Source organism: Bos grunniens, chromosome 13, assembly GCF_055505025.1.
Source record: "Bos grunniens cultivar Pamir isolate PY7600 chromosome 13, Bosgru_T2T1.0, whole genome shotgun sequence".
In the NCBI taxonomy this organism is placed as follows: Eukaryota; Metazoa; Chordata; class Mammalia; order Artiodactyla; family Bovidae; genus Bos; species Bos grunniens.
In genome coordinates this window covers 28,718,668-28,741,819 of record NC_141177.1, presented here as the reverse complement: position 1 = coordinate 28,741,819, position 23,152 = coordinate 28,718,668, and the positions used below count along the sequence as shown (strand labels likewise).

Sequence of the window (23,152 nt, the reverse complement as noted above, 5' to 3'; positions counted from 1 at the left end):
GCACTGGGACTGGCCCTGACGTTGCAGGCTTATCTCCATGAAAAACATCCACCTCCTTGAATCAATGGAGCAAATGCCACCAGCTGTCGGCCACACAACTTATCAACCCCATAAGTGGGGAAAGTGTGAACAGCCTTTGAGCAGAAACCAGGAGATCAAAGAAAATTGCTCTGTGGACAAACTTGGGAGGCCCAGCACATCCTTCTACCTGCATCCCAGAAAGGGTACCAGCAGTTGGGGACCCCACTCCTCCCACCTTCCTGCTGAGACCTCACCTCCTTGCCCAGGAAAGGCCTCTGTGGGGCTGCTTCTTACTCTGTAAGCTCTAGGTGAGCACCCTTTACCTGACAAACCACAGAGAAACCCGACAAAAGCAAGATACAGCCCTTCCTCACAGGTGGGAGCAGAGCAGAGGGCGTGACAGACATCAAGTAATAAACGCAAAACAAACATGTTGTACATGTCATATTGCTTAGTCCAGCATTGCTGAAGGGCACCTGGGGAACATCAGTCCTGTGAAATGCTCCTCAAAACAGGGTTCGCTGGCCAGTGCCTTTGGACACTGCTGGATGTCAGTCTCCCAGCCCCAGCCCCTTGCTCATCACTATATGACAGGTTAGCCAGTCCTCCCAAATACAGTCTTTGTGGGCCAGTTTCACTTTGCTTCACCCTGATTCTTAATTCCAGACAAGGACTGCCTACAAAGCCCCATGATCTCGCTTTTAGAAACCTGTTCCACATCTCCCACTCATTCAAAGAATTTAAGACCCAGAGAAAGTGACCCTGTCCCCATGAAGATGGAGCTACATGTAGCTCCATCAAGTCACCTGGGCACTCTCCAAGTCACCCCCAAACCTTCCAACTTCAGGCCTGCTTCTTGATGGCAGATATAGAGACCCTTCCCCACCAGGAGAAGGCCTATGTGTTTAGCATAAGCTGATTGAGAAAAATACATAAAAACCAAAAATTACAACTAGTCACGCCATTCAAAGACATGTGGATTTTCTGTGTGGCTTCAGTGGCAAAGACATAGGAGTGCACATACTTGTCCATCTGCTGTGGGAGTTGTGGGTGCTGGGGTCTGGCTCTGAACCCACCCCCAGGCCACAAGCTCCTATGATTTCGCTGTCTTCTGAGCACACAGGCATGAAGGGCTTCTGGGGATAAAGACACTGAGGCTCAGGGAGGGACAGGGTCTTGCTCAAACAAACCAACAAGTCAGTGATGGATGTCCGGTCTCCTGAGACCAGGTCAAATGACCCTCCTGCCAACCATCTTTCAGGGCAATGGTGTCCAAGTCAGGAGTCGGCCACAAAGGAGCCGTGCAGGGAACCAGTGACCAGTCAGAAGAGGTGCCGTCTGTGGTTGCCGGGCGTGCCCTCACCTTTTCTAAAGGTGGAGCTCTGGCCTGGTGGAAACACTGTGATTTTTTTCAAGAGAAAAAAAATCTGTATTTTTATTTAAATTCTTATATTTTTAAAACACAGCGGGGCAGCCACGTGTGGTCTGTTTGTAGCCTTTGGTCTCAGTGTTCTCAGACAGGATGGAGTCATGGGCAGCTGGAGGTCCCAGGGACAGGGTGGCTGCTCTCGAGCCCCTGTCAGAACTCCCTGGACCCCTTGGCATGGTCCCATCCTGACATGACCTCCTGCATGACCTGTGTGTTTGCTGTGTCTGCTCCACATTGCAGGCTCACCAAGATGGCCCAGGCCTTGCCTGTCCAAACTTAGCCAAGGTGTCAGGAGAGGAACACACTTGCTCCTCACTGGCCAAGCCCAGCTCCAGCAGGCTCTGACTGGAGACGGCAGCCCCCCAGGAATGAGGGTGACCCCCCAGAAATGGGTGCAGCCATGTGCCAGGCACCCCTCCCAGCCCTTTGCCCCAGATCGGCAGGGTAGGCTACCAGGCACTAACACTGCCAGGCTTAGGCCAGAGGTAGGCCTTGGGCCCTAGGGCTCCTTTCTATAGCCCCAGAGGAGAAAGGAGAAAGAGGAGAAAGAGAAGCTTCCAGGGGTCTCGCCGTCTTTGGCACACCCCCACCATCAGCAAGCTACGGGTCTCCAGCCCAAAAGATGCTGACAGCTCCTTATCTTCTCTCCAAGGGAAGCCAAGCTAGGGCAGGGGTTCCAGGACCAGGGACGCCAGCCCATGTCTGCGTCGGGAGACAGACACACTGATTTTCCTCGGGACGTCCAGCTGCAGAAATGTCCCAGCTGCCGCTGTGGCTGCACGGGAAATTCTTTACACGTGAGGCACGAGGCTGGTGATCTCTGGGCGGGGGCTCGGAGGCAGGCGCAGCCTGGGACGGGGTGGAGTCGTGCTGGAGCCAGGCAACCGCCCTGGGGTCAGCCTGGAGGGGCGTCCACCAACCTGCGGCCCCGCCTCCTGACTGAAGCACCTCCAGGCTGAGCTCTGCATGGCATCCAGCCCAGAACCGGGTCTCACTCGGACGCCGGTGGGGCACCACTAACTGGGGAGGCCTCCCTCCATCTCTGGTGGCCACCTGGCCATCCAGGGCTGGGGACTTCCCAACAGTGGTGTCACTTCCTGGCTCCCCTTGTGCCAGCCAGTGTGCCTGGCAGGCCCATCCTCTCTCCCTACAATAACCCTTCTGCACAGATCAGGAGAGTGGGGCTCAAAAACCACACAAACTGATCCCACATCACAGGATGGAGCAGCCAGCCCCCTAGGCCACAGACCCAGGCTGTCCCCTGACCAGTCTTCAGGGGGGCAGGCCCAGGACCCTCACCATGAGACACAACCACTCCCCATCCAGGGAGGGACCCCAAAGGACAGGGCTGAGCCTGACTGCCTCCAAGGTGACACCCGCTCCCAGCTCAAAACTCTGCCCAGCAGTGGCCCCAACCACAGCCTCACTCACACAGGCGAGTGTCCTGGGATGCTCATGGGCAGTAGTTCCAGGCCGGGGCCCCAACTGGACCTGGGCCCTGGAGGAGAGGTGGCAGCTTTCTCTTATCTGTGGAACACCCAGAGAACATGTTTAATGCCCCCCACACTCCTGCCCACCAAGCCCCTAGACCAGCAGGATATGGTCAAAGGCACTGGCCAAGGCTCCTCGACACTGAGGTACCTGTGGGCTTGGCCCTTGCTCTTGGCTACTGGGGAACACAAGGCCTCCTCTGCCAGGAAGGAGGTTTCTGCTGAAGTGGGGCCTGCCTACCATCCATGAAGTCCTTTTCCGGCCTGGAAACTCCTTCCCTGCCATCAGCTCCCTCTCTGCTCCAGCAGAGCAGACGCGTCCAGCTTTCTGCAAACGCCCAAGGGGCTGGGACGGCGCCTGACCCAAGGCATCCTTGCGCCCTCACTCCCCAAACATGTTTTCCTGTTGTCATTGGAGTTCCTTCAGCCAAACTCTATAAAATGTGATTTATTTCCCATTGCATTTCTGTTTATCTATGTGTTCAATGTGGAAAATACAGGAAATGCGAGAAAAGCAAAAGATGAAGATGAAAGGCACAGTGGTCCCAGCCGGCAAGCATCCACTGCGATCCAGACTGTCTGACTCTTTCGGAGCCCTTTCAAGGTCCCTGATTCTCCTCCCGGTCCTCAGCCGCCGGCAGGAATGGGGCTGACGGCTCTGACACTCCCTGAAGTCTGTACATTGAGCAGACATGGCTGGGACGCGATAAAGTCCTGGTCTTGGCTGGGAGACCCCGCCATCCTGCCAATGGAGGCTGGCTCCCGCGCGTCCTCCCCCCTACCCCTGGCAGGATGAGCCCAGAGGTGGCTTGGGGCTCCCACCCCTCCTCGCAGCACCCGGGAGACCCCCCCAGCTGAGGATGGACACCTCGTGGGGATGTCCTCAGAAAGACAGTGGGGAAAGGGCAGAGGGCCAGGGCCGGAGGCAGGTCAGAAGCAGACAGAAGTACGGTGAGGAAGGCGGGAGAGGAGGACAGAGAGAGGAAAAGGGGAAAGAGAAAGGAAATCTCTTTGAAGATGAGAGCAAAAGAGTACAAATCAAGGTGATAGAAGGGAAACAAGTAGGCACCAATACCCCCGAGCATCCAACAAGGCTCCACCCCCCTGCCTGGGCTGTGCCTGGAGCACCCCCTACCTGCTGGCCCCAGGTGCCTCCAAAAGTGAACCTGCCCCCAATCCTGAGATAGCGCCCTAGGTGCCTCCCACCTGGAGCAGCCAGGCCGGGTCACATAGACAGTGCCGTGGTCTAGCTCTGACCAGACCCACTGGCCAGCCTGCTGAACCCCTCCAGGCCTCAGTGCCTGGGTATGAAAGTGAGAAAGAAATATGTCCCATTTTCATGATAAATCCCCAGCAGCCGGGGTCATCACCTGTAAGTCATCACCTGTGTAGGTCATCACCTACAAGCCCAGGTGAGTCTGCCATATGGGAAACTCTGGTAGGGGTTGAGGGCAGACTGCCAGGGGGTGGGGATTAGGCAACTTGCTGAGAGAGGCCCTGGCAGCCCCAAACCTGTTACTATTGGGCGGAGAAGAGGTATTCTAGAAAATGCCTTCAGAGGAAGAGTTGCCAGCTGCAAACAAGCAAAATAGACCAGTGTACTCCACAGAGGGGTTCTCACAGACCCAAGCCCTCCATGATCCAAATTCAGGGCTGGAACTGGCCTCCCAAGAGTGTCTAGGGCTGGAAAATCCCCTCGGTGGCACAGACCAGTCAGGCAGAGCTGGTCCTGCCCTGGGATGGGTAATTTATGGGAGGGGGTGCAGGCCTGACCCTGACTTGGCACAACCACGGCCACCTCCACCCACCCATCTCCTAGCCCTGGTGAAAACGGACAGCAGGGCCCCTGGCGACCCCCAGCCCTGCCTCTCACCCACCCAGACCAGCAAGGAAGGAGGTAATTTACACCCTGCTGGCCGAGCAGCGTGGCCCAAGGGGTACCCACTTCCTAGGGTTTCCAGACAGGCCCAGACCCCCCAGTTAGAGGTGAGCCTCAGGTAAACTGCCAGCACACCCTAAGTACTCGTGTGTCCAGAACATTGCACAAGACACTGACTCAAAACGTTGCTGATCTGATATCCACGTTTAACTAGGGGGCCAGGATTTCTATTTGCTAACCCTGGCCACCTTCACTCTGTCTCCTGTCTGGGGCCCTCCAGCCTCCATGATCCCTTCTCACTGGGACCCTAAGGGCTTCTGTGCCCTTGGTTCAACATCCAACCTATGATTTTCTCTGTACCCACCCCAATCTTCCCGTCAAGTCAAGGGGATGTTCCTGCATCTTTGCTGATGTCACAGGGGAGGGTGAAGGCAGGGCCAGGAGGGGGTAGAACTGAACCCCTGCCCATGGGAACCAGGGAGGGAGGGAGCTGGGACAGAGGCCTGGAGGTGGTGCCTCCCCAGCCCCCAAGTGTGGCAGCCAGTTGCTTGCAGAGAGGGGCAGGAGGAGCAGTAATGCTGAACCCCGTCTCTGTGAAGCCTGGGCCTGGGGTGAGGGGTGGTGGCTGACTCTGGGAAGGCTCTGTGGTCTCCCTCACACAACCCCCATGCCGCTGTGATACGCACACCTCCCTCTCCCCAGAGGAAAGTTCTGGCGTCAGCACCTCACTGTCTTGCAGAGTTTCAGCCAGGATGGAATGGGGAGACTGGGGAGAGCTCAGAGCCAGATGGCTTCAGGGATGCAAGTGAGGGTAGGGGAGGCAGGGGCTCTGGAAATCACACCCCACCCTCTTCCCAGGGAGCCCCCTAGATGGGCCAAATCCCTCTAGGCTGGCAGCAGGAGGGGGAGGTGCCCAGGCCCTCGATTACCGTCACTTGCAAGCTTCTTCAGGGCCAAGGTCTTCTCCACAAGCAGCCGAGCAGCAGCTCCATACTGGGGAAATGATGGCTCAGTGGGAAATGAAGACAATCGGCTTCATCACCTGCAAGAGTGGATCCCACTTGTGAATTTTCCCAGCCCCGCCAGCAGACATCAATTTGGAAATGAAAAGGGAGAGTTGGGGGCTGGGGGGAGGCAGGTGAGGTGCTTTCTGAGCCACCCTAGGTCTTCGGGGTGTTTGATCTCCTGGGGTTTCCCTGAAAGGTTTTGTGTCTGTGAAGAAGGAAATGTGCAAGCATGGGTGGGTACACACATGTACCACGTGTGTGCAGGTGTCTGTGCGTGCACGTGCAAGCACATGCGTGTCACTAGCACGCACTCATGTCTGTGTGTGTTCAGGTGGGCCCTCCAGCATGTTTGTGTGTGTGTGTGCACCCATGTGTGCAGGTGCTGCACACGTTTTCTTATATGAGCTCATTGCACTTCTGGGAAGGCATAACAGGAACGGGTGTCTCTGGAGAGGGCGTGGGGGACAGATGACCCCAGTGGAGAACCCGTCCCTTCACCCAGGGTTGCCCCCGAGACAGAGTTGCAGGTTAGTTTCCTGAGACCTCCAACCACCTGAGCTGCTTCTAACTTCTAACGTGTGGTTGCAGCTCCCTATGCATCTGCAATGTCCATGAAGCCGTCCAGCAGGACATGGAGGGGGGTGTTGGCTGTCCTGCTCAGCAGAGAGTGTAAACCCTTTGGGGAGCGGGGAGATAAACAACCATCCTGAATCCTGAGCCTCTGGGGGCAAAATGAGATCCCAGGAAGGAAAAGGGAGAAGCCTGCTGCTGGTAGGGCCGTCAAAGGCCAGGGAGCCACGTGCACCAGGTGACAGCCAAGCAGCAATCCCATAGCAGCCTCTGCTTTTCAATCTTCAGGTCAGGGACCCGCTACCATGGAGGGCCCAGGGGTCACAACCTCGTTCAAGTCAGGGACCTGCTGCCGTGGAAGGCCAGGGACCTGCATGACCTTGTTCAAGGTCGGGCCAGCGGATCTGATGTGCAGCCCGTCCATCACCATGTCAGGCTGTTTTACGACCAGGCACAGCCTGGTTATCAGCCCCCAGCATGATGTCACTCAGGTGAAGTAATTTACAGGTAACAGATGGGAGGGGGCTGCCTGCACCAGCTGTCTGTCCACATATCCATCCTCACTGGAGCCCAGGCAGGGTCGGCGGCAGAGATCCCTGCATCACCCCCTCCCAGGGGTCAGCTGGCCGGCTGTCTCTCTGTCCATGTGCCTGCGCTGTGGCTCCATGCCCTCCCTCTGCGGGGACTCTGGGGCCTGGAAGCTGGTGGAAAACAGGACATTCGCCATCTCTACAGCCACAGGCTTGCTCCCGACAACAGACGGGGAGATGACCCGCACAAGCGCGATTATGTCTCCCCTAGAACAAGCTCCCTGAGTCCCTCCCCGGAGGACCCCTCACTCATGAGAGTTGCCTAGTGACCTAGCCGGGAGGGCCTGCAAGACCAGACTGGGTTATAAAAATGACACAGCGTCCATGAGCTCTGTTTCCATTTTCTGCTCCCCTTTTCTCGGCAGCCACCTCAAGGCCCAGCTGGGTCATCCACAGGGCAAGCTGTGTGTAAGGCCGGGGTCTCCCTTCACTAAGCCTGGGGACAGGGCGAGTGATGATGCCCCCACCCAGCCACATGGACCCTCTAAGGGCTGAGGACCTAGAAATGCAGGATCTGGAAGAGCCAGTCATGGACTAGGGTTGGGGGCAGTGGCCAGAGGAGCAGGCAGACAGCAAGGGCAGAGGAGAGGCAGCAGACAGAGCAGGGCAGGCCCAAGAGCGCCCTGGAGTGGGGTTCCAACCTTTGGCCCCCGCCAGGCCTGGCCCTGGTTCTCATCTATGACATGGCGTGACAGCTCACAGGAATCGCCCCCCGCTCACCAGGCAGCTGTGAGCCTTAAAGGAGTTAAAACACAGAAGTTCCTGGCCCAGTCAGGTGTGTGGGAGACCCTCAGGGAATCTAGTGACAGTGGTGCCGATGACAGTGTCAAAAGCAGCCGGAGCGCAGGGGGCCCTTCCCCCTACAGTCACTGCCCCTGCCCCCAGAAGGGAGCCCACCCCAAGGCGGCCTTGGACTCCAGAGCTCAGCCCTCCCTGCAGGAGAGGTGCACGCACCTGTGTCCACAGTGACTTGTACACCCACGTGGCCCCCAAGCCCCTCCCCACTGTACCTCTGGAGAGTCCCCGTCCCAACCTCCCTCACCATGCTGAGTTTTGAAGTTCCTGTTGGGGTTCGAGAGGCCCTGGAACCCTCCACCTGGACCCCACCTCATTCTCCCCAAGGGGCAGGAGGAGTCAGCAGACAACCCAGATCAGGGACGAGGGGCCTCAGAGTGCGGAAGGCAGGGGTGGGGCTGACTTTGAACTGGCTTTTCCCACCCAGAAGGGAGGGTGCATGGGGCTTATCTGAATACCTGGGGGAGGACACAGAATGCCTCTGACCTCCCAGCCTATCCCCACCCCAGGCCCCACCCAAGCAGCCTGGGCCTCCTTCCCTGAGCCCCCACCTATAGACTGGCAGACCCTGGGAGGCTGGGGTTGGGGGTAGAGCTCTGGCAGGTGACCCAGACAGCTAGCTGCGCCCTAAGGAGCTGGCTCCTGGGCCCTACCCCAGGGGTGGCCCTGAGGTACCCAGGGAGAGGCCTGGGTCCCTCTTGGGGGCTGGCCTAGAGGCCCCGCCCCCTCCTTTTTTCCCCAGGAGGTCTGTTTTCCTTTCTGATGCATGTGTTTAAGTGAGGGATTCCCAAGCTCTGGGCTGGGAAGAAGCAGCTGCTGCACAAATGACCTCCAGAACCCAGCTGGCTGGGAGGGCCTGTCCCACCCCAGGACCCAACTCCCCAGCCACTCAGGCCCTGGTCCTTACTTTGCCTAAGGCCCCTCATGCAGCCACTGTCGGACCTGGAATCATGGATTTTGGCTCTGCCTGGTCACCAGAGGGTTAACAAGCCAACTCTCTTATCTCTGGGGTTGAGAGATAGCCCCCACTCCCCCAGACCCCAGGCCGACTCTGGTTAGGTTCCCAGGGTGGGAAGCCTAGAGGGGTCTCAGAAAGGGGTAATCACGACTGACCTCAGGGTAGAAATTCTTCCCGTGTCTCCCTCACCCACCACGGTAGCTCTGATCTCTGGGCCCAGCACCCAGCTCCACAGCCTCCTCCACTGCAGCTGAGACCATGGGGCTCCAGCCCTCTGCTCCCCTCACCTGGCACCCCCTCGGCCTCCATGTGGTGCCAGCTGAGTGCAAGTCCCAGGGAGACACCAAAGGACCCAGTCACACTAACTCCTCCCCAAGCCAGTGTGAGGGGCGGGCAATGAGGGCCACAGAGGCAGCGCAGGTTCTACGGGCTCAGCGCCCGGGCCGCTCCTGAACCCCTCCAGGGAGATGCGCATTCGCGAGCCCTGGGGGCCTTGGCACAGTGAGTTTCCAGGATCCACGCCCCCTCTCCTGCCCCGCCCACTGCGGAAGAGAGAAAGATGAGATCCACTGGCGGGGTCTGCAGAGGGTAGGGTGAGGAGGGTTCTGTTCCGACAGGGGGAAGCGCGTGGGGAATGGGTACTAGGGCAGCCTGTTGGGGTGGTGTGGACCCAGGGGCCCTGAGGGTGGGAGAGGAGGCAGAGACTGCTGTGGGGGAAGCACTGGGAGCGGAGAGTAAAGGGGATAATGAAGACCCCTAAGCCCCCTCCCAATGGGACATACCTAGGCTTTTGAAGAATCCAGAGCCTCTGGGGAACCTTCCATGGGGTCCCCCGCCCAGGTGAGAGTGGAACCCTTGCTTGCCATCTTCCAGGGGCCGTAGGTGACCTGATGTGCACCCCAAATTCTAGTCTTGTGCAGGAGTAGAGGGAAAGGAGTGAGTGCCCACCCCTCCACAGGTGGAGAGCACCCTGACCAATGGTGGAGGTGATGGCCCATTTCTGCAAACGAAAAACATTCACTGCCCCAAGTGCAGCAGCCAAGGGCCCTCCAGTGAGCCCTGCTCCCAGGGCTGGTGGTCCAGCGCCTGCTGTAAGGTGGCTGGAAAGTACCGCCTGGTGGGGAGGCTGGATCATCAGTCAGCGAAGCTGCTCGGAGGCCACTTTCACCAGGGTGCTGGCACCTTCGGGGTCACCCAGGGAGTGCCAGGGGCCACTTCCAGACCCGAGTGGCCTCCCACCCTTCCTACATTTCTAGTGTCTTGAGGAGACTCTTTGAGAATTCCCCACACAGTGAAAGTACCCACCCCCCAAGGGGTGGAGGCAAGGAGCTACGCAGGGACCTTGGGGAATGCAAGTGCCTCCAGACGGAGGTTGCCTGCCCGACCTGCGTCCCCAGCAGGGAATGAGAGGGGACAGTGGCCCTGCTTGGTCACTGAGGAAGCTGCTGGACTCCCGCGGGACTTCGCGGGTGCAGTGGCCATGGAATAGGATCTGAGTTCAGGGGAACGGAGCTGGGCTGGGCTGTCACTTTGGGAGCCGGATCCCTGCTAAAGGCCCCAGATCAAGGGCGCAATGAAGAGTCCACACCACCATATCCATGATCGCTGCACAGCCAGGGTCACAGACTCATCCACCGCAGCCCCAGACACTTAACCAGCCTTAGCGGCAGCCCGCCGTTAACACCCATTAAGAGGGAGGACTTCAAAAGCCCTAACACATTTAGAGAAGTCTCGGCGTCGGAGCTCCTCCGGGTCGGCGGCGCCGAGCACATGGCTGGTTCGTGTGGCCCGCGTTGGCAAGGACTCAGCGCTGGCTGCCCCGTGCCGTGTGCGTCCGGTCGCCTTTCCCGCGGAGCCCCGAGCGCCGGGCCTGCTTCGGTCACGTGGCACCGAGGCCGCAGCCCTGGCTCTGACCCCGCGGGGAGGGAGGGGAGGGCCCCCGGGAGGGAAGGGGCGGCGCGGCGGGGCGGGCCAGGTCCGGGCGGAGCTGTGCCGAGGGGCGGCGGAGGAGCCGGGATTCGCGAAACTGCAAGGACCCCGGCTTCCAGTCTGCAACCCGCCGCCCGCCGCCCGCCGCGCCCTCGCGCCTTCGGATCCTCACGACCAGCCGGCAAGTTCCGCAGCCGGACCCGGCCGCTCGCCCCTACCCAGCCGGGCTCCTTCTCCCAGAGCCCAAAGCCTGCGCCCTGCAGACCCCCCGGTTTCTCCTTCTCTGTGCCCACTGAGCCTACCTGTGAACCTCGGAAGACCCGGCTGTGAAAGAGGTGAGCTCCGCACTGTGGCTGCGCCCGGATGCCCCACGGGCCGCTAGAGCCGCCCCTGCCCCCTGCCATCCTGTCCCCGCGGGTTCCCGCCCCAGGAACCTCCAAGCTGGGGATCCAGAAGCGCGGCCCGAGCGACAGCACCTGTGGGGCACAGTAGCCGTGACCTGGACGCCTGTCCCTCTCGTCTACAGGTCAAGGCCGCTCCAGGGAAGATGTACCAGAGCCTGGCGCTGGCCCCGAGCCCCGGTCAGACCGCCTACGCGGACTCGGGCGCCTTTTTGCACACGCCAGGCGCCGGCTCCCCGGTGTTTGTGCCGCCCGCGCGGGTCCCCTCCATGCTGCCCTACCTGCCGGCGTGCGAACCGGGCCCGCAGGCTCCCGCAATCACTGCGCACCCCGGCTGGGCGCAGGCAGCCGCGGCAGACTCGTCAGCGTTTGGCTCCGGCAGCCCCCACGCACCGGCCGCTCCGCCGCCCGGGACCACGGCCTTCCCCTTTGCGCACAGTTCCCCGGGGCCCGGAGGTGGCACAGGGACCCGGGACAACGGCGCCTTTCAGGGCGCGATGCTGGCTCGGGAGCAGTACCCAGCAGCGCTCGGGAGGCCCGTGAGCTCCTCGTACCCCACAGCCTACCCCGCCTACATGAGCGCCGAAGTGGCCCCGTCCTGGACTTCCGGACCCCTGGACGGCAGCGTCCTGCACAGCTTACAGGGCCTCCCGGCTGGCCTCCCTGGCCGCAGAGCCCCGTTCGGTGAGTGCGGGACTGGGAACTGGCTTCACTGACCAGGGTCCTGGGCGCTGGCGGTACTGGCATGTGCAAACCCGCACCCTGCGAAATGCCCCCCTGTCCAGAGTCAGGGCTTTCTCTGCCAGGTGGGACACCAGCCTGGGGCAGGCCCAGACCCTGGGGGACATGTAAGCCTGAGTGGAACCCGGCGGCTGGCACCTCACCCACACCAAGATGAAAACCCGGTCTTGAGATCCTTCATACACATATTTGTGTTTTCACTTTTCGTTCATCCAAACCCAGTATTCTGGGATCATACCATTTTACAGCCTATGTCTTAAACGGTTTTTATGAAAAGTTTGGGAAATGGCTTTTTTTTTTTTAAAGCTCAAAATTCTCGTTTATTTAAGTAAACCACCACATTCGTCTCTGTTTTAAAATGTTTACATATTCTAATTTGAGACCCAGTCCCAGTCCCTCTCTGGGATCTAAATTTGAGTGATCGGATTCCAGACCTGTAAAGCTGAGATTTGCTCCCCACCCCACTTCTGAGTAGTGGGCGCCACGGACACTTTCTCACCCCCACTCCCCCCAAACCAAGGGCCATTCCTTTTTTGTGCTGCTCCGGTCTTTTAGCCTACACTCCTCAGCTCCTCGGCAGCAGCGGCGCGGGAAGCGGGATCCACTTGACCTGGCCGCCTAGGCGCCCCACGCCTGGCGCCCACCCCCGGCCAGGCGATGATTGATCCCCGCCCCGCCCCCACCCGATCCTGCCGCCCAAGTGTCGCCAGCGCCCGGCCGGGTCTGGAGGGGCCTGGAGGCGCGCCGCTGTGGCCGTGTGTGCTGCTCAAGTGGGAGGACCGTGCCGAGACCACGAAAGCTGACAGTGAAGGCGCCACGGTCCCTGTAGGATCCCGCGATCCCTGACTGCCCCTCCGATCGACCCTCGAGGGTCTTCTGCCAGTGTAGACGCTCCTGCCTCCCCAGTGGTCAAAATTAGCGATGCTGGACCCCGTTCTGAGTAGGGCAGTTAGTTCCCTGTTGCCCTACCCAGGGTTGCGTTTATTAACTCTCCCCCGACCTTATAAAGCAGCCCTGACGAGTGACTAAAATCTGGAACAAACATCGCTGTGTGTGAATTTAAACTTAAAAAGAAAGTTAGACAAATTAAATTAGCAAAATAAAGGCACAAAGGGAAAGGAGAGGAAAAGGTGGTGCGAACGCGGCTCCCAGGAAGGGCCCGAGCCTCGTCCAGCGGCCGCCTGCCTTGCTCCCACAGCGGCTGAGCTCCTGGAGGAGTTCCCGGGCGAGGGGCGCGAGTGCGTCAACTGCGGGGCCCTGTCCACGCCGCTGTGGCGCCGCGACGGCACCGGCCACTACCTGTGCAACGCCTGCGGCCTCTACCACAAGATGAACGGTGTCAACCGGCCCCTCGTGCGGCCGCAGAAGCGCCTGGTGAGTGCGGGTGGCCGGGCTGGTCTTCCTCGATCACAGCCTGGGAGCCAGTGGAGCTCTGGGAGCGGGAGGGGAGACTCGGGCAGGATGACAGCACCTGGCCCACTGCCACGGGCCCCCCTGCGCTGGGGGCCACTCCCCCAGAGGGTCTGCGGGGTCTCCCCCAAGGGGCTGGGCTTCCCTGAGCTCGACACTGAACCTCCTGGGCCGGGATCACTGTGTGCCGGCTGGGGACTCAGCCGTGTGACTCTGGGGACTTTGGGCTGCCAGGTGGTGGGGCGGTGGAGAGGCAAGGTGACCTGGCCCCCAGGTGGGACTGGAGGGAAAAGTGGCTGCTGGATGCTGGCTTTGTGGGCTGACAGTGACTCTTACAGGGGACAGACACTGGGACCGCTGCCTCTGATACTGCAGGGATGGGTCCAGACCAGGTGTATGGTTGTTCGCTAGGCAAAACTCATTTTCACTTTTGCTTCTCTCTGCTGTACAGCTGGTAGGCGAGTAGGGGACTGGGCTCCCGAGTTTTACCCGCAGCAGGGCAGAGTCTCCAGAAGCTGTGTAAAGGTTTCAAGTTGCTTTGTTCTCTGCTGTTTCACAGGCAAACTTTGATGGTCGAGTAATTCCGTCAGTAATTCCATCTGTCCAAAGTCGGGGGGCCGCAGGGGCTTCTTCCCAGGTCCGGGCTAAGGCTTGTGGGAGCCCTACAGGTGGCTTGTTCTGGTGTCAGGCCCTGGAGTATGGAAGGGCTTTCCATGGCAGATGCTGTGGGATGGTCATGCCACAGCTGCAGGGCGGTCAGTCACAGGCCTTTACTGGAAATGTGAAGCCCCAGCTATGGCAGCACCAGGGCTGGACGCTCTGAGGCCCCAAAATGGGTGGTCAGGGAGCAGGACTGAGGCGCTCAGCAGCTTGAGGGCAGCTGCTGTTTCTCTTCCTCTGGTCTGGCCTGGATTCGGAGGCTCCATGGGTCCCCCACCTCTCTGCACCCGTGTGGTGCCGCTTGCAGAGAGGGTCGCCCTCGGAGTTCACAGCACCTCCACTGTTGTTGCTGCCTGTTTTCATGCCCACAGCCCAGACAGTCTCTATTGCCGCCTCCAGGAAGGGGAAACTAAGGCCAAGGGAGAGGGTCCTAGGGGGCTGTGACAGGCTGGCTCCCTCCTCTGATTCCCTGTACTCTTCTGGGGCCAGCCCTGAACCGGATGCCAAGTACACAGGAGAAGTGGGCCATCCTCTCCACCTCTTCCCTTGCAGGGCTCACCTCCCTGCAGAAAATTCCTAACTTGGGGGTGGGCAGGCAGAGGCCACCATCTGCACGCTGAGGCATCTACCTTCACAACAGCCAGGTGACCACCAGGGGCTTCCCTGGACTTGCAGCCGGCTAGCGGCAATCCCAGGCTCAGACCAGGACTGTGGCCTTGAGCTCCCACAATGCCCCACTCACGCTGAGCCTCCTGACCCTGACCTGAGTCTTCTTGTCTAGCCCGCTGCAAGCTGAATTTGGGAACTGCCCATTACCTGCTGGAAAGGGAAATTGGACAGCCGTGGCCAGCGCCATGGGTGGGATAAGGACAAACAGGTGCTTGGCCTGGTGAAGCCTCAGTTTCCAAGTCTGGGGACATGAAATAATTAGCTTTGGGGTACCATCTATGGTGGGGGAATCCCTGCACGTCTGCTTGTCTCCCTGAGGCCTCAGGGCCTGGAAGGTGGGCAGCCTGCTTGCCCTGACTCCAGGCCCACATGGACCTGAATGTAAAGCATGGCCAGGAAGTGTTTGCCGAGCGGTGCTGAGGTTTGGGGCATCCTCATGGCCCCACTACTCCCCGTATCTCCCTGAGCAGGCTCCTGGGGGGCTCTCCTCACTGGCTGCAGGGTGCCTACCTGTCCCTCAGGGTGGCCCCACCGCTCACCGGGTGGCCGGTCCTTGCAGAGCTAGGCTCCATGTGAAAACCCCAAGATTCTCAGAGTCCTGAGGCCAGAGCCCAGCCCATGTGCTTCTGGCCAAGGAGGTGCTGGGCTGGTCACCCCAGCCTTGCCCCCACTCTGGGGTCTCACTCTCCCTGAAGTGTGAGCAGAAGTGATGGCCCAGGAGGGCCCTCTCCAGGAAGAGCTGGTCCCACCCTCCTTTAAATAATTCCAAACGTCCTAGAAGCTTGTCACCAAGAATACAGGAATGTGATGATGACAAGTGTGCGTCGCCCCCTCCTAGCAGGAGCCCCTGGCTGTTCTACCCTTTGCCTCCTGTGTGTATCCTGGGCCGCAGGGTGGGGCTTACACCTTTGACCAAGGCTTCGGTCAGTGAAGACGAGTAGAGGGGGTTGTTGCAGTGGCTCTGCTGATGTGTGCCTGTGGCCAGGGTCTCTGTGAGTGCCCCTCGGCCTGGCCTGACCTCTGAACATCGGAGCCCAGAAGCCAGACTCTGAGGACAGCAGGCCTGTGAGCCTAAGGCTGGTTCTGGCCCAGCTCCAGGACATGGCTGTGCCACGGACAGCCCAGCTTCCTTGGAACACTCACCAGCTCCGGGTGAGCCTTCCTGCACAGCAAACCTGGCACATGCTGCCCCAAATGCGGGGACGGGGATCCCACGTCCATCAGGCTAAGTGTCCCCAGGTCTCCCCACCAAGAGCACGCGGAGGACCTGTTTGAAATGGCCGCGTCTTTGCTGCTCCGCCACCTGCAGCCTTTACTTTCCCAACACCCTCTCCAGAGCCCCCCATCCCTTCCAGCCCCCCACCTGGCTCCAGCTGCCTCCTACCCTCATTCCTCTGGATGCCTAGATCCTTGTGGAACCTGGCGCTCAGGCCAGCTCTGCCCCTGGCTTTGAAGTTCCACTTCTTTTGAAAAGAACCGACTGAAAGAGAAAAAGAAAACGCAGCCTGGAGAGGCCCAGCGATTAGGGGGCCCTGAGAGTGGCCAGGCCTGGCCGCCTGGCCTGGCCGTGAGCGCGGAAGGACAGAGGGAGGCTCCGGGTGTCCGCAGATGGCCCCGGGGCTGTGGCCACGGGGTTTGATCAGCCGAGGGAGGAGGTTCTGTCCACCCTGGGACCACCCCTGCGCCCTGGCCACTCGTCTGAGCTTCAGTTCCCCACCCCCCATAAGACGCCGGCACCGAGGGAATGGAAAAAGATAAATCAGCAAGCGCTTTGGAGAATTCTGTCAAGGTCATTCTTTTTACCCATTTTCTTGATTTTAGTCTGATTTCCAGTTTATGGATTTTAATCTAAGGTCACTGGAGAAATGTTCAAACGTGACTTTTGGGTTTCACTGCACCCTCGGGGTCCAGGCGGTGGGTTCACACGACCTGAGGCTGTGTCCTGTGTACACTCGGTCCACCGAGGAAGTTTCTACCCACCACCATGTGAGGTGGTGTGCGTAGTTCTGCTGCTTCCTAGATGTGTGGGCGACTCTGGGGGACACGTGGGGGCGTGTGTGTCTGCAGTGGTGCCCACGTGTGTGCAGCTGTGTGGTGTGCTGTTGAAAACAGTGCTGGCACGAAGGCCTTGCGTGGGTCTCTTTACGCCCTTGCGATAGTGTTCCTATAGGAAGGATTTTAGCAGGAAGTGGCCAGGCAGCCCAGGAGACAGCACTCCTGTGACTCCTGAGTTTCAGTGATGCTAACTTTTTTTTTTTTTTTTTTGGAATGTGGGATGGCAGTGTGAACTCTAAGGGGGAAAAAATTGGTAAGAGCCCCTGAGGGTCCCAGCTGGTTTGGAGGCGAGGGGCCTCAAGCCATGGTCCTCCTGGTCTGAAGGCACAGCAGGAGTAAGGGACCATGATGTAGCCCGGGAAGGTGGGTCAGGGTGACCAGACTGATTACTAAATGCACGGTTAGGTGTGAATTTCACACAAGCAACAAATAGCATTTTAAATGTGTCCCAAATATTGCATAGAGCGTACTTACAGAAAATATTTACTGTTTATCTGAAATTCAATTCTAACTGGGCATCCTGTTTGCGTGTTTGTTCAATCTAGGAACCTTGGGGAAGTCCCAAGACCTCCTCCCACCTTAAGAAGATGAATGAACTGGGGGCTCAGGAGATTCTGGACCGGGGCAGGCAGCAGGGATGGGAGGAGATGCTGCCTCATGTGGGACAGTGGGCTCTGGGGGGGTGGCACGCCTCCATGTGGGCATAGCTCCCTGCAGCCGAGAGGCAGATGGAAGGGAGGAAAGGGGGCAGGGAGGAGGGAGACTCGAGTAGTGTCCAGTAAAAGCAGCTGCTCTCTAGACAAGGTCAGGATGTGGTTGCCAGCTCTCCAGGGTGGTGTCAGTCTGGGGGCCACTTGACTGGGGGGCTGGGGTTCCTGTTCAGGGCCGTGTCCCACCATCTGCCCCAGGGCTGTGGCCACCACTGCCCTTCCACTTCTGCTGGCCCCGGGCCAGCCACCAGCTCTCTGCACTCCAACCAGGGCGCAGGTCCACCCCTAGGCCCCTGGGGAGACCACTGGTGATGCCTGCCAGGCTGGACGTCAGGCCCCACACAGCTGTGGCCTGGAGGCTGCCGGCCAGAGGGTGGGGTCTCCCCAGCCAGGCCAGGAGCTCCCGCCCTGCCCTCCGTCTGGAGCCTCCTAGGCCTCATCCCTTCCCTGTCTTGTGGCCCTTGTGCCCCAGATCCCAAGGCAGAGTCCTGCCCTGGAGATCAGAGGCCAGGCCTCAGACTAAACAGAGCGGATTCCCTGGGGCCTCTGACAGCTGCCCAACCTGGGGAGGGAGGAGAGGAGGCTTTTCCAGGTCTGCGTTTTCTTAGAAATGATTGGTGGGGGGTCTCCAGACAGGCCCCACTCTCCCTCCTGGGCCAGTGAGCAGCAAGGGCAGGTGTGGACACCCGCTGCCCACTGTCCGGTGCAAGCAGTTAAGCTGAGCATGCGCTCAGAGCCCCAAGTCTTCGGAGGCAGACCCCCTGAATGTTCAGTCTGGGGCCTGACCCGAGGGGGCCCTGTGGCCCCTAGGGGTGCTGTTTCACCACAGAAATACAGAGTGAAGGCCCAGCGTTGGTTAAAAAGAGGCCACAATGGAAACCCAGCAGCCTGTATGTCCTGCACTCCTCATAAGATCCTGACCCCACAGTGGACCTAGGCAGGTCTGCTGTCACCCCAATTTTATTGATAGGCAAGCTGAGGCCCAGAAGGGTGAAGTGATCTGTCCCAGGGCTCCTGGGAGCTAGGTCAAAGCTCCTGCCCACAAGGAATCCTGGGCCGCCTCAGGACCTTAGCACCCAAAGGCCTCTCACCCAGCCCCTTGCATTCCCAACCCCATAGCTGGTCAGCCCTGAGCCCAGTGTCCATCCTCCCACTCAGCTGCACCTGCCACACTCACCAGCCTCCCATCCACAGTCCTCCTCCCGCCGGGCCGGCCTCTGCTGCACCAACTGCCACACCACCACCACCACCCTCTGGCGGCGCAATGTGGACGGCGAGCCAGTGTGCAACGCCTGCGGGCTCTACATGAAGCTGCACGGGGTGAGCAGGGCCAGGGGCTGCCGGCGCAAGTGGGCCCCCTGGCCTGAGATGGGGCTGAGGAACCGGGCAGGGTGTTGATCAGGCAGGACCTGGGCTGAGTGGATACACACCTGTACACATGTGGCCCCACTGCCCATACCATGCACACACGTTACTGTTAGATTGATGGTACAGACAGGCTCTCAGAAACCATAGCTTCACTACAGCTTCCCTGCAGCCATTCAGCTAGGACAGAGGCTAGACACCTCCAGGGCTCTTCTGGACCCCCGCAGCCCCCAGTCCTGGGAGGCTGGGGTTGGACAGGCTTCGCCCCGCCCTGCCTGGAGGAAAGCACTGAGCCTGGGGCATAGCAACTCCCCAAACAGGGCTGCAGCAGTGACTGGCTCTGCAGGGCTGAGATCTGGGCAGATGGCCGTGCAAGAGGCCACGGGGGTGACCGCAGACAGTGACTAGCCATCCACCACTGCCACCCTGCCAGGTACCGCGGCCCCTGGCGATGAAGAAAGAGAGCATCCAGACACGAAAACGGAAGCCGAAGAACATTGCCAAGACCAAGGGCTCCTCAGGTGCGGGGTCCAGGGCTGGGGGAGGCCTCCCATGGGGCCCACGTTTTCCTGTGGAATCACTCTGGGTGCCTCACATTCCACCAGTAGAGATTCACATGTTTGGTGCAAGCATCATCTTCCTGAAGTACAAGTCCCTGCCACTGCCCTGGCTGGGAAAGGGGCTGGGGTGGCCTGAGTTCATGGCGTGGGGCAGGGGCTCTGGTGGAGGAGGCCACCCCCACCCCCACTCCATGTTACCAAATCTACAGTGTCTGTAAATGCCCCATCTTCCCCCACCCCCGCCAGGGTCTTCAGGGCACACCACAGCCTCCCCACAAGCCTCTGTCCCTGACCCAGAGGTTTCAGCAGCCACTTTGAAGCCCGAGCCCAGCCTGGCATCCCCTTCATGCCCTGGGCCCAGTGTCACCTCCCAGGTAAGGAGAACGGGGTGGGTGGGGTGCACAGAGCTGGTTCCCAGGCATTTCCAGGAGGAACCCTGGCATCTCGGCCAGGTCAGAGCCCCCACGGTCCCCTCCTAGAAACTTGGGGCTGGACACACAGCTGGCCGATGGAGCCAGGGGGTGCCCTGTGGCCGACGCTGACTGAGAGCCCTTCTGAGGTTATCACATCATTCCTCACAAGGAGTACCCACACCATTCCAGGAGCTGAGGAAGCCCTCCTGTCAAAGGGCTCCCACTCTCAGGTGGGCCAGCCAGCTGTTCCCAAGGCTCACATATGGCCCGTCCTCCCTGCAGGGCTCTGCACAGGTGGATGACCCCCTGGCCCCCAGCCACTTGGAGTTCAAGTTCGAGCCTGAGGACTTTGCTTTGCCTTCTGCAGCCCTGGGCCAGCAGGCTGGCCTTGGCGGGGCCCTGCGCCAGGAGGCCTGGTGTGCACTTGCCTTAGCCTAGGTACCTGGGCACCCCATGGACCCACCTCGCTGCCTCTTTACTCCAACACAAAAAGAGACTTCCAGGCCTGCTGCCAGAAGAGACTGGAGCCAGCTGGACCTGGAGGTGCTGGGTGTCCCTCAGAACGGCAGCAGCAGCCTTCTGTGTAGATGGGAGGAGGGCTCAAGCCCCCTCCCTGGGCAGCAAGGAACCTTCAAGTGGTGTGCGAGGCTCTGGCTGACCCAGAGCTCCCAGCCCCCACTTGAATTCTGTCATCAACGCTTGTCATCATCATGTTTACAGGTGGTAGCAGCAGGACAAAACCCACCTTCCTGCTGTAAAACCAAGATCACAGGTGACAAAACTGAGGCCAGGCAGCAGCGGGGGATGAGGGGGCCGCCAGACACGGGGCTTCCCCGGCCTCCCTCAGGCTGCCCACTCCCCATGTTTGATGGATAGAGACACGGCATGGAGACCTTGCCCCTCCTTGGACCATTGGACAGCCAGGGACAGATGGGCAGGTTGGGCACTACCAGGACGCCACCCAAGGGGCCGATCACATTGTAATCATCGTGGACCCGTATTTATTTGTATGGTTTTCCCCAGACGGGGCAGTAAAGAGCCTTCCTTGTTCTGACTGAATCTGTGGCTATATTGTGACCATTTTGTACGTCAAGGTGCCTGGGACCCCCATTCTGACCCATAGGGGCACTCTCAGGGCTGATGGTGGGGTGACCACAGGTCCTGGCTCATCTGGGTCTGTCCCAGCAGCATCACCAATAACACCCCCTTTCACTTACAAAGCCATCCCCCACCCTAAGGCTGGATGACAAATTAGCTGTTGTGCTGGGTAGAGGCACCTCTGCCCAAGGAGCTGACAATGGCTCACAGCCTGACGCCAGAGGCAGCAGAGAGTGGGGCCCCCTGCAGAAGGGCCACTCCATCTCTCCCATCCTGCAGCTGCCCTTCACCAGCAAGACTTTCTGATTTTTCCACGGAAGCCAGAAACTGGGCTTTCTTTTTTATAACGTAAAATCTTCCAACTGAAAGCTTTTGCCTCCAACTCCCAATTTCATTCCGAAATCTTAAGTTTTGTAAACCATCTAGAACAGCCACTGTTGCACCATCCTATGTAAAAACGTCTCCTTCATATTTAAGAACACTCATCCTTCCTGAACGTGTCCCTTCATCCTGAGTCTGTACCCCAAGATTCAACCAGCTGCGCCTCCATGTGACCTTGTCTTTTTTTTTTTTTTTAAAAGACAAACGACACCATCAGAAAACATGTAACATAGAAACTTGATTTTGCTCTCCTCTCCCCATCACCAGTGGGTTCTGGGCCTCACCCCTGCCTGCCGGGATCCATTCAGGTCGTTTCTCCTTCCAGAAACATGTCACCAGGGACCGGGCTGCGGGACCTCACTGGCCATCCTGGGTCTTGCCAGGGGCTCCTAAGGACTTGACGAGGCCCCTGAACACCGGGCGCCTTTGAGGTTGCCACCAGCACAAGGGTGGGACACTGGGTGGAGCAGCCCAGGGACCGCACTTTGAGAAGTCACCACTTGGAGGTCAGGCAGACTCCAGTGGAGTCCCTGTCCCTATCCTGGCCTGGGGCTCTAGGGGAGGGGGAGGGGCAGCAAACGTCCCCCTGCAGAGGGAAGGAGTGATGCAGAAGGAGGAGGCGGCGGGGAGTACCCGGTGAGGACCGTGTGGCAGTGCCTCCACTTCGGTGGTCGTGGTGGGAGCGGCTCTCCTCCAGTGAGCACCACACCCTGTGTGGACCAGCGAGTCTCCGAGTCCTCCCTCCGAAGGGGAGGCGCCGGTCCCTTTCTCCCCCACGAGAGACAAGCACCTGAGAAGTGGCAGGCGGCTCCCAGAGGACACAGGGCGCGGGGACCCTGCAGGGCAGGGCGCTGAGCAAGCTGAGCAGCCTTCCTGGAGGTGCCAGCAGCTCAGTGAGCAGAGCGCGAGAGGGAGGAGGGGGCTGAACGCCCCACCCAGGAAGAGAGGTCCTGAGAAGGAGTATTTGGCAAAGAGGAAGGAAGAGGCCATCTCTTCCTCTTTTTCATCATTTTTAAGGACGAGCCTGGGATGGGGGAGGCTGAGCCCCCACCTCTGGACGTGAGGAGCTTCAGGGAAGAGCATCTCAGTTTAAGCCTTTCTCCCCAGCCTCTCTTCAGGACCCGGAAGCTGTCAGGACCAGAGCCTGAATATAGCCGCCTGGCACCCCACTTCCTGCAGCCCTTCCTCCCGCCTGCCGGCCCCGCGGCTCTGCCTGGCCGGCCATAAACAACCGGATGAGCCGAGGAGGCTGGCAGGCGTGGGCAGCCCCAGGCCGCTTATCAGACGACAGGACGGAAAGAAAGGCCACTTCATCTGTGCTCCCTGCCGCCCGCACCTCATTTCCCACGTCTTTCAAACTAGAGCAGCATCCAGGGAGCCTGGGTGGAGGGGGCCACAGCTCCTCCAGCCAGGGAAGCTCCCTCCATCCATGGGAAATGTCCACTGAGCCCTGCTGCGCTCTGTCCTGGGTACCTGGGGAAGGGAGATCAGACTGGGTGGGAAAGCTGGAAAACTGGGGGCATGGCATAGAAACAGGGAGACCCAGGGGCACTGTGCTTTTTGATCCAGAAAAAGCATTTTCAGAGCACCCTTCTCCCCACTTAAAGCTCTTAACCTGTTGCCTCACTCGAGACGCAGAACAGAGAGGCTGACAGCATCCCAGGGCAGTGTGGAAGCAGAGCAGCTCCTCCCCTCAGCCTGGATGGACATCCCAAGGAGGATGTCAGGGTGGTGATCCCCAGTACCCTGCTTTCCCCAGTCTTGATGCCATCGGTCAGCAGTATATCCCCTGCCCACGGCAGTATATCCCCTGCACACAGCAGGCACATGTTCATCCTGTGGGCCCTTTAGTTGGGCCATCGCCACCACACAAGCCGCCTGCACCAGCTCAGCCCTCCAGGGCAGCCAGGCTGCCGTGTCCAGCTGTGCCCAGAGCCCCCAAGCTTCCTGGTGGGGCTGAGGCTAAAGTTAGTTTCCCCTTCGTTACTGAAGAACGTGGCTCTTTAAAAATGGGTGCCAAT

General features: G+C 59.6%; 1 protein-coding gene across 2 annotated transcripts; it reads left to right on the top strand.

Annotated features, from left to right (window-relative positions):
- The first annotated feature begins 10,680 nt into the window (after positions 1–10,680).
- On the top strand, positions 10,681–20,711 carry GATA5 (GATA binding protein 5). Of its 2 annotated transcripts, none has more exons than XM_086332813.1 (7): positions 10,681–11,003; positions 11,195–11,753; positions 13,009–13,184; positions 18,509–18,634; positions 19,113–19,200; positions 19,486–19,613; positions 19,935–20,711. In XM_086332813.1, exons 2-7 carry the CDS (start codon positions 11,216–11,218, stop codon positions 20,088–20,090), a joined length of 1,212 nt encoding a protein of 403 aa, XP_086188939.1. In that variant the 5' UTR covers positions 10,681–11,003; positions 11,195–11,215; the 3' UTR covers positions 20,091–20,711. The 2 variants fall into 2 exon arrangements, with proteins under 2 accessions (XP_086188939.1, XP_086188937.1); XM_086332811.1 differs by having other exon boundaries at positions 10,738–11,003; positions 18,473–18,634.
- Positions 20,712–23,152: the final 2,441 nt, after the last annotated feature.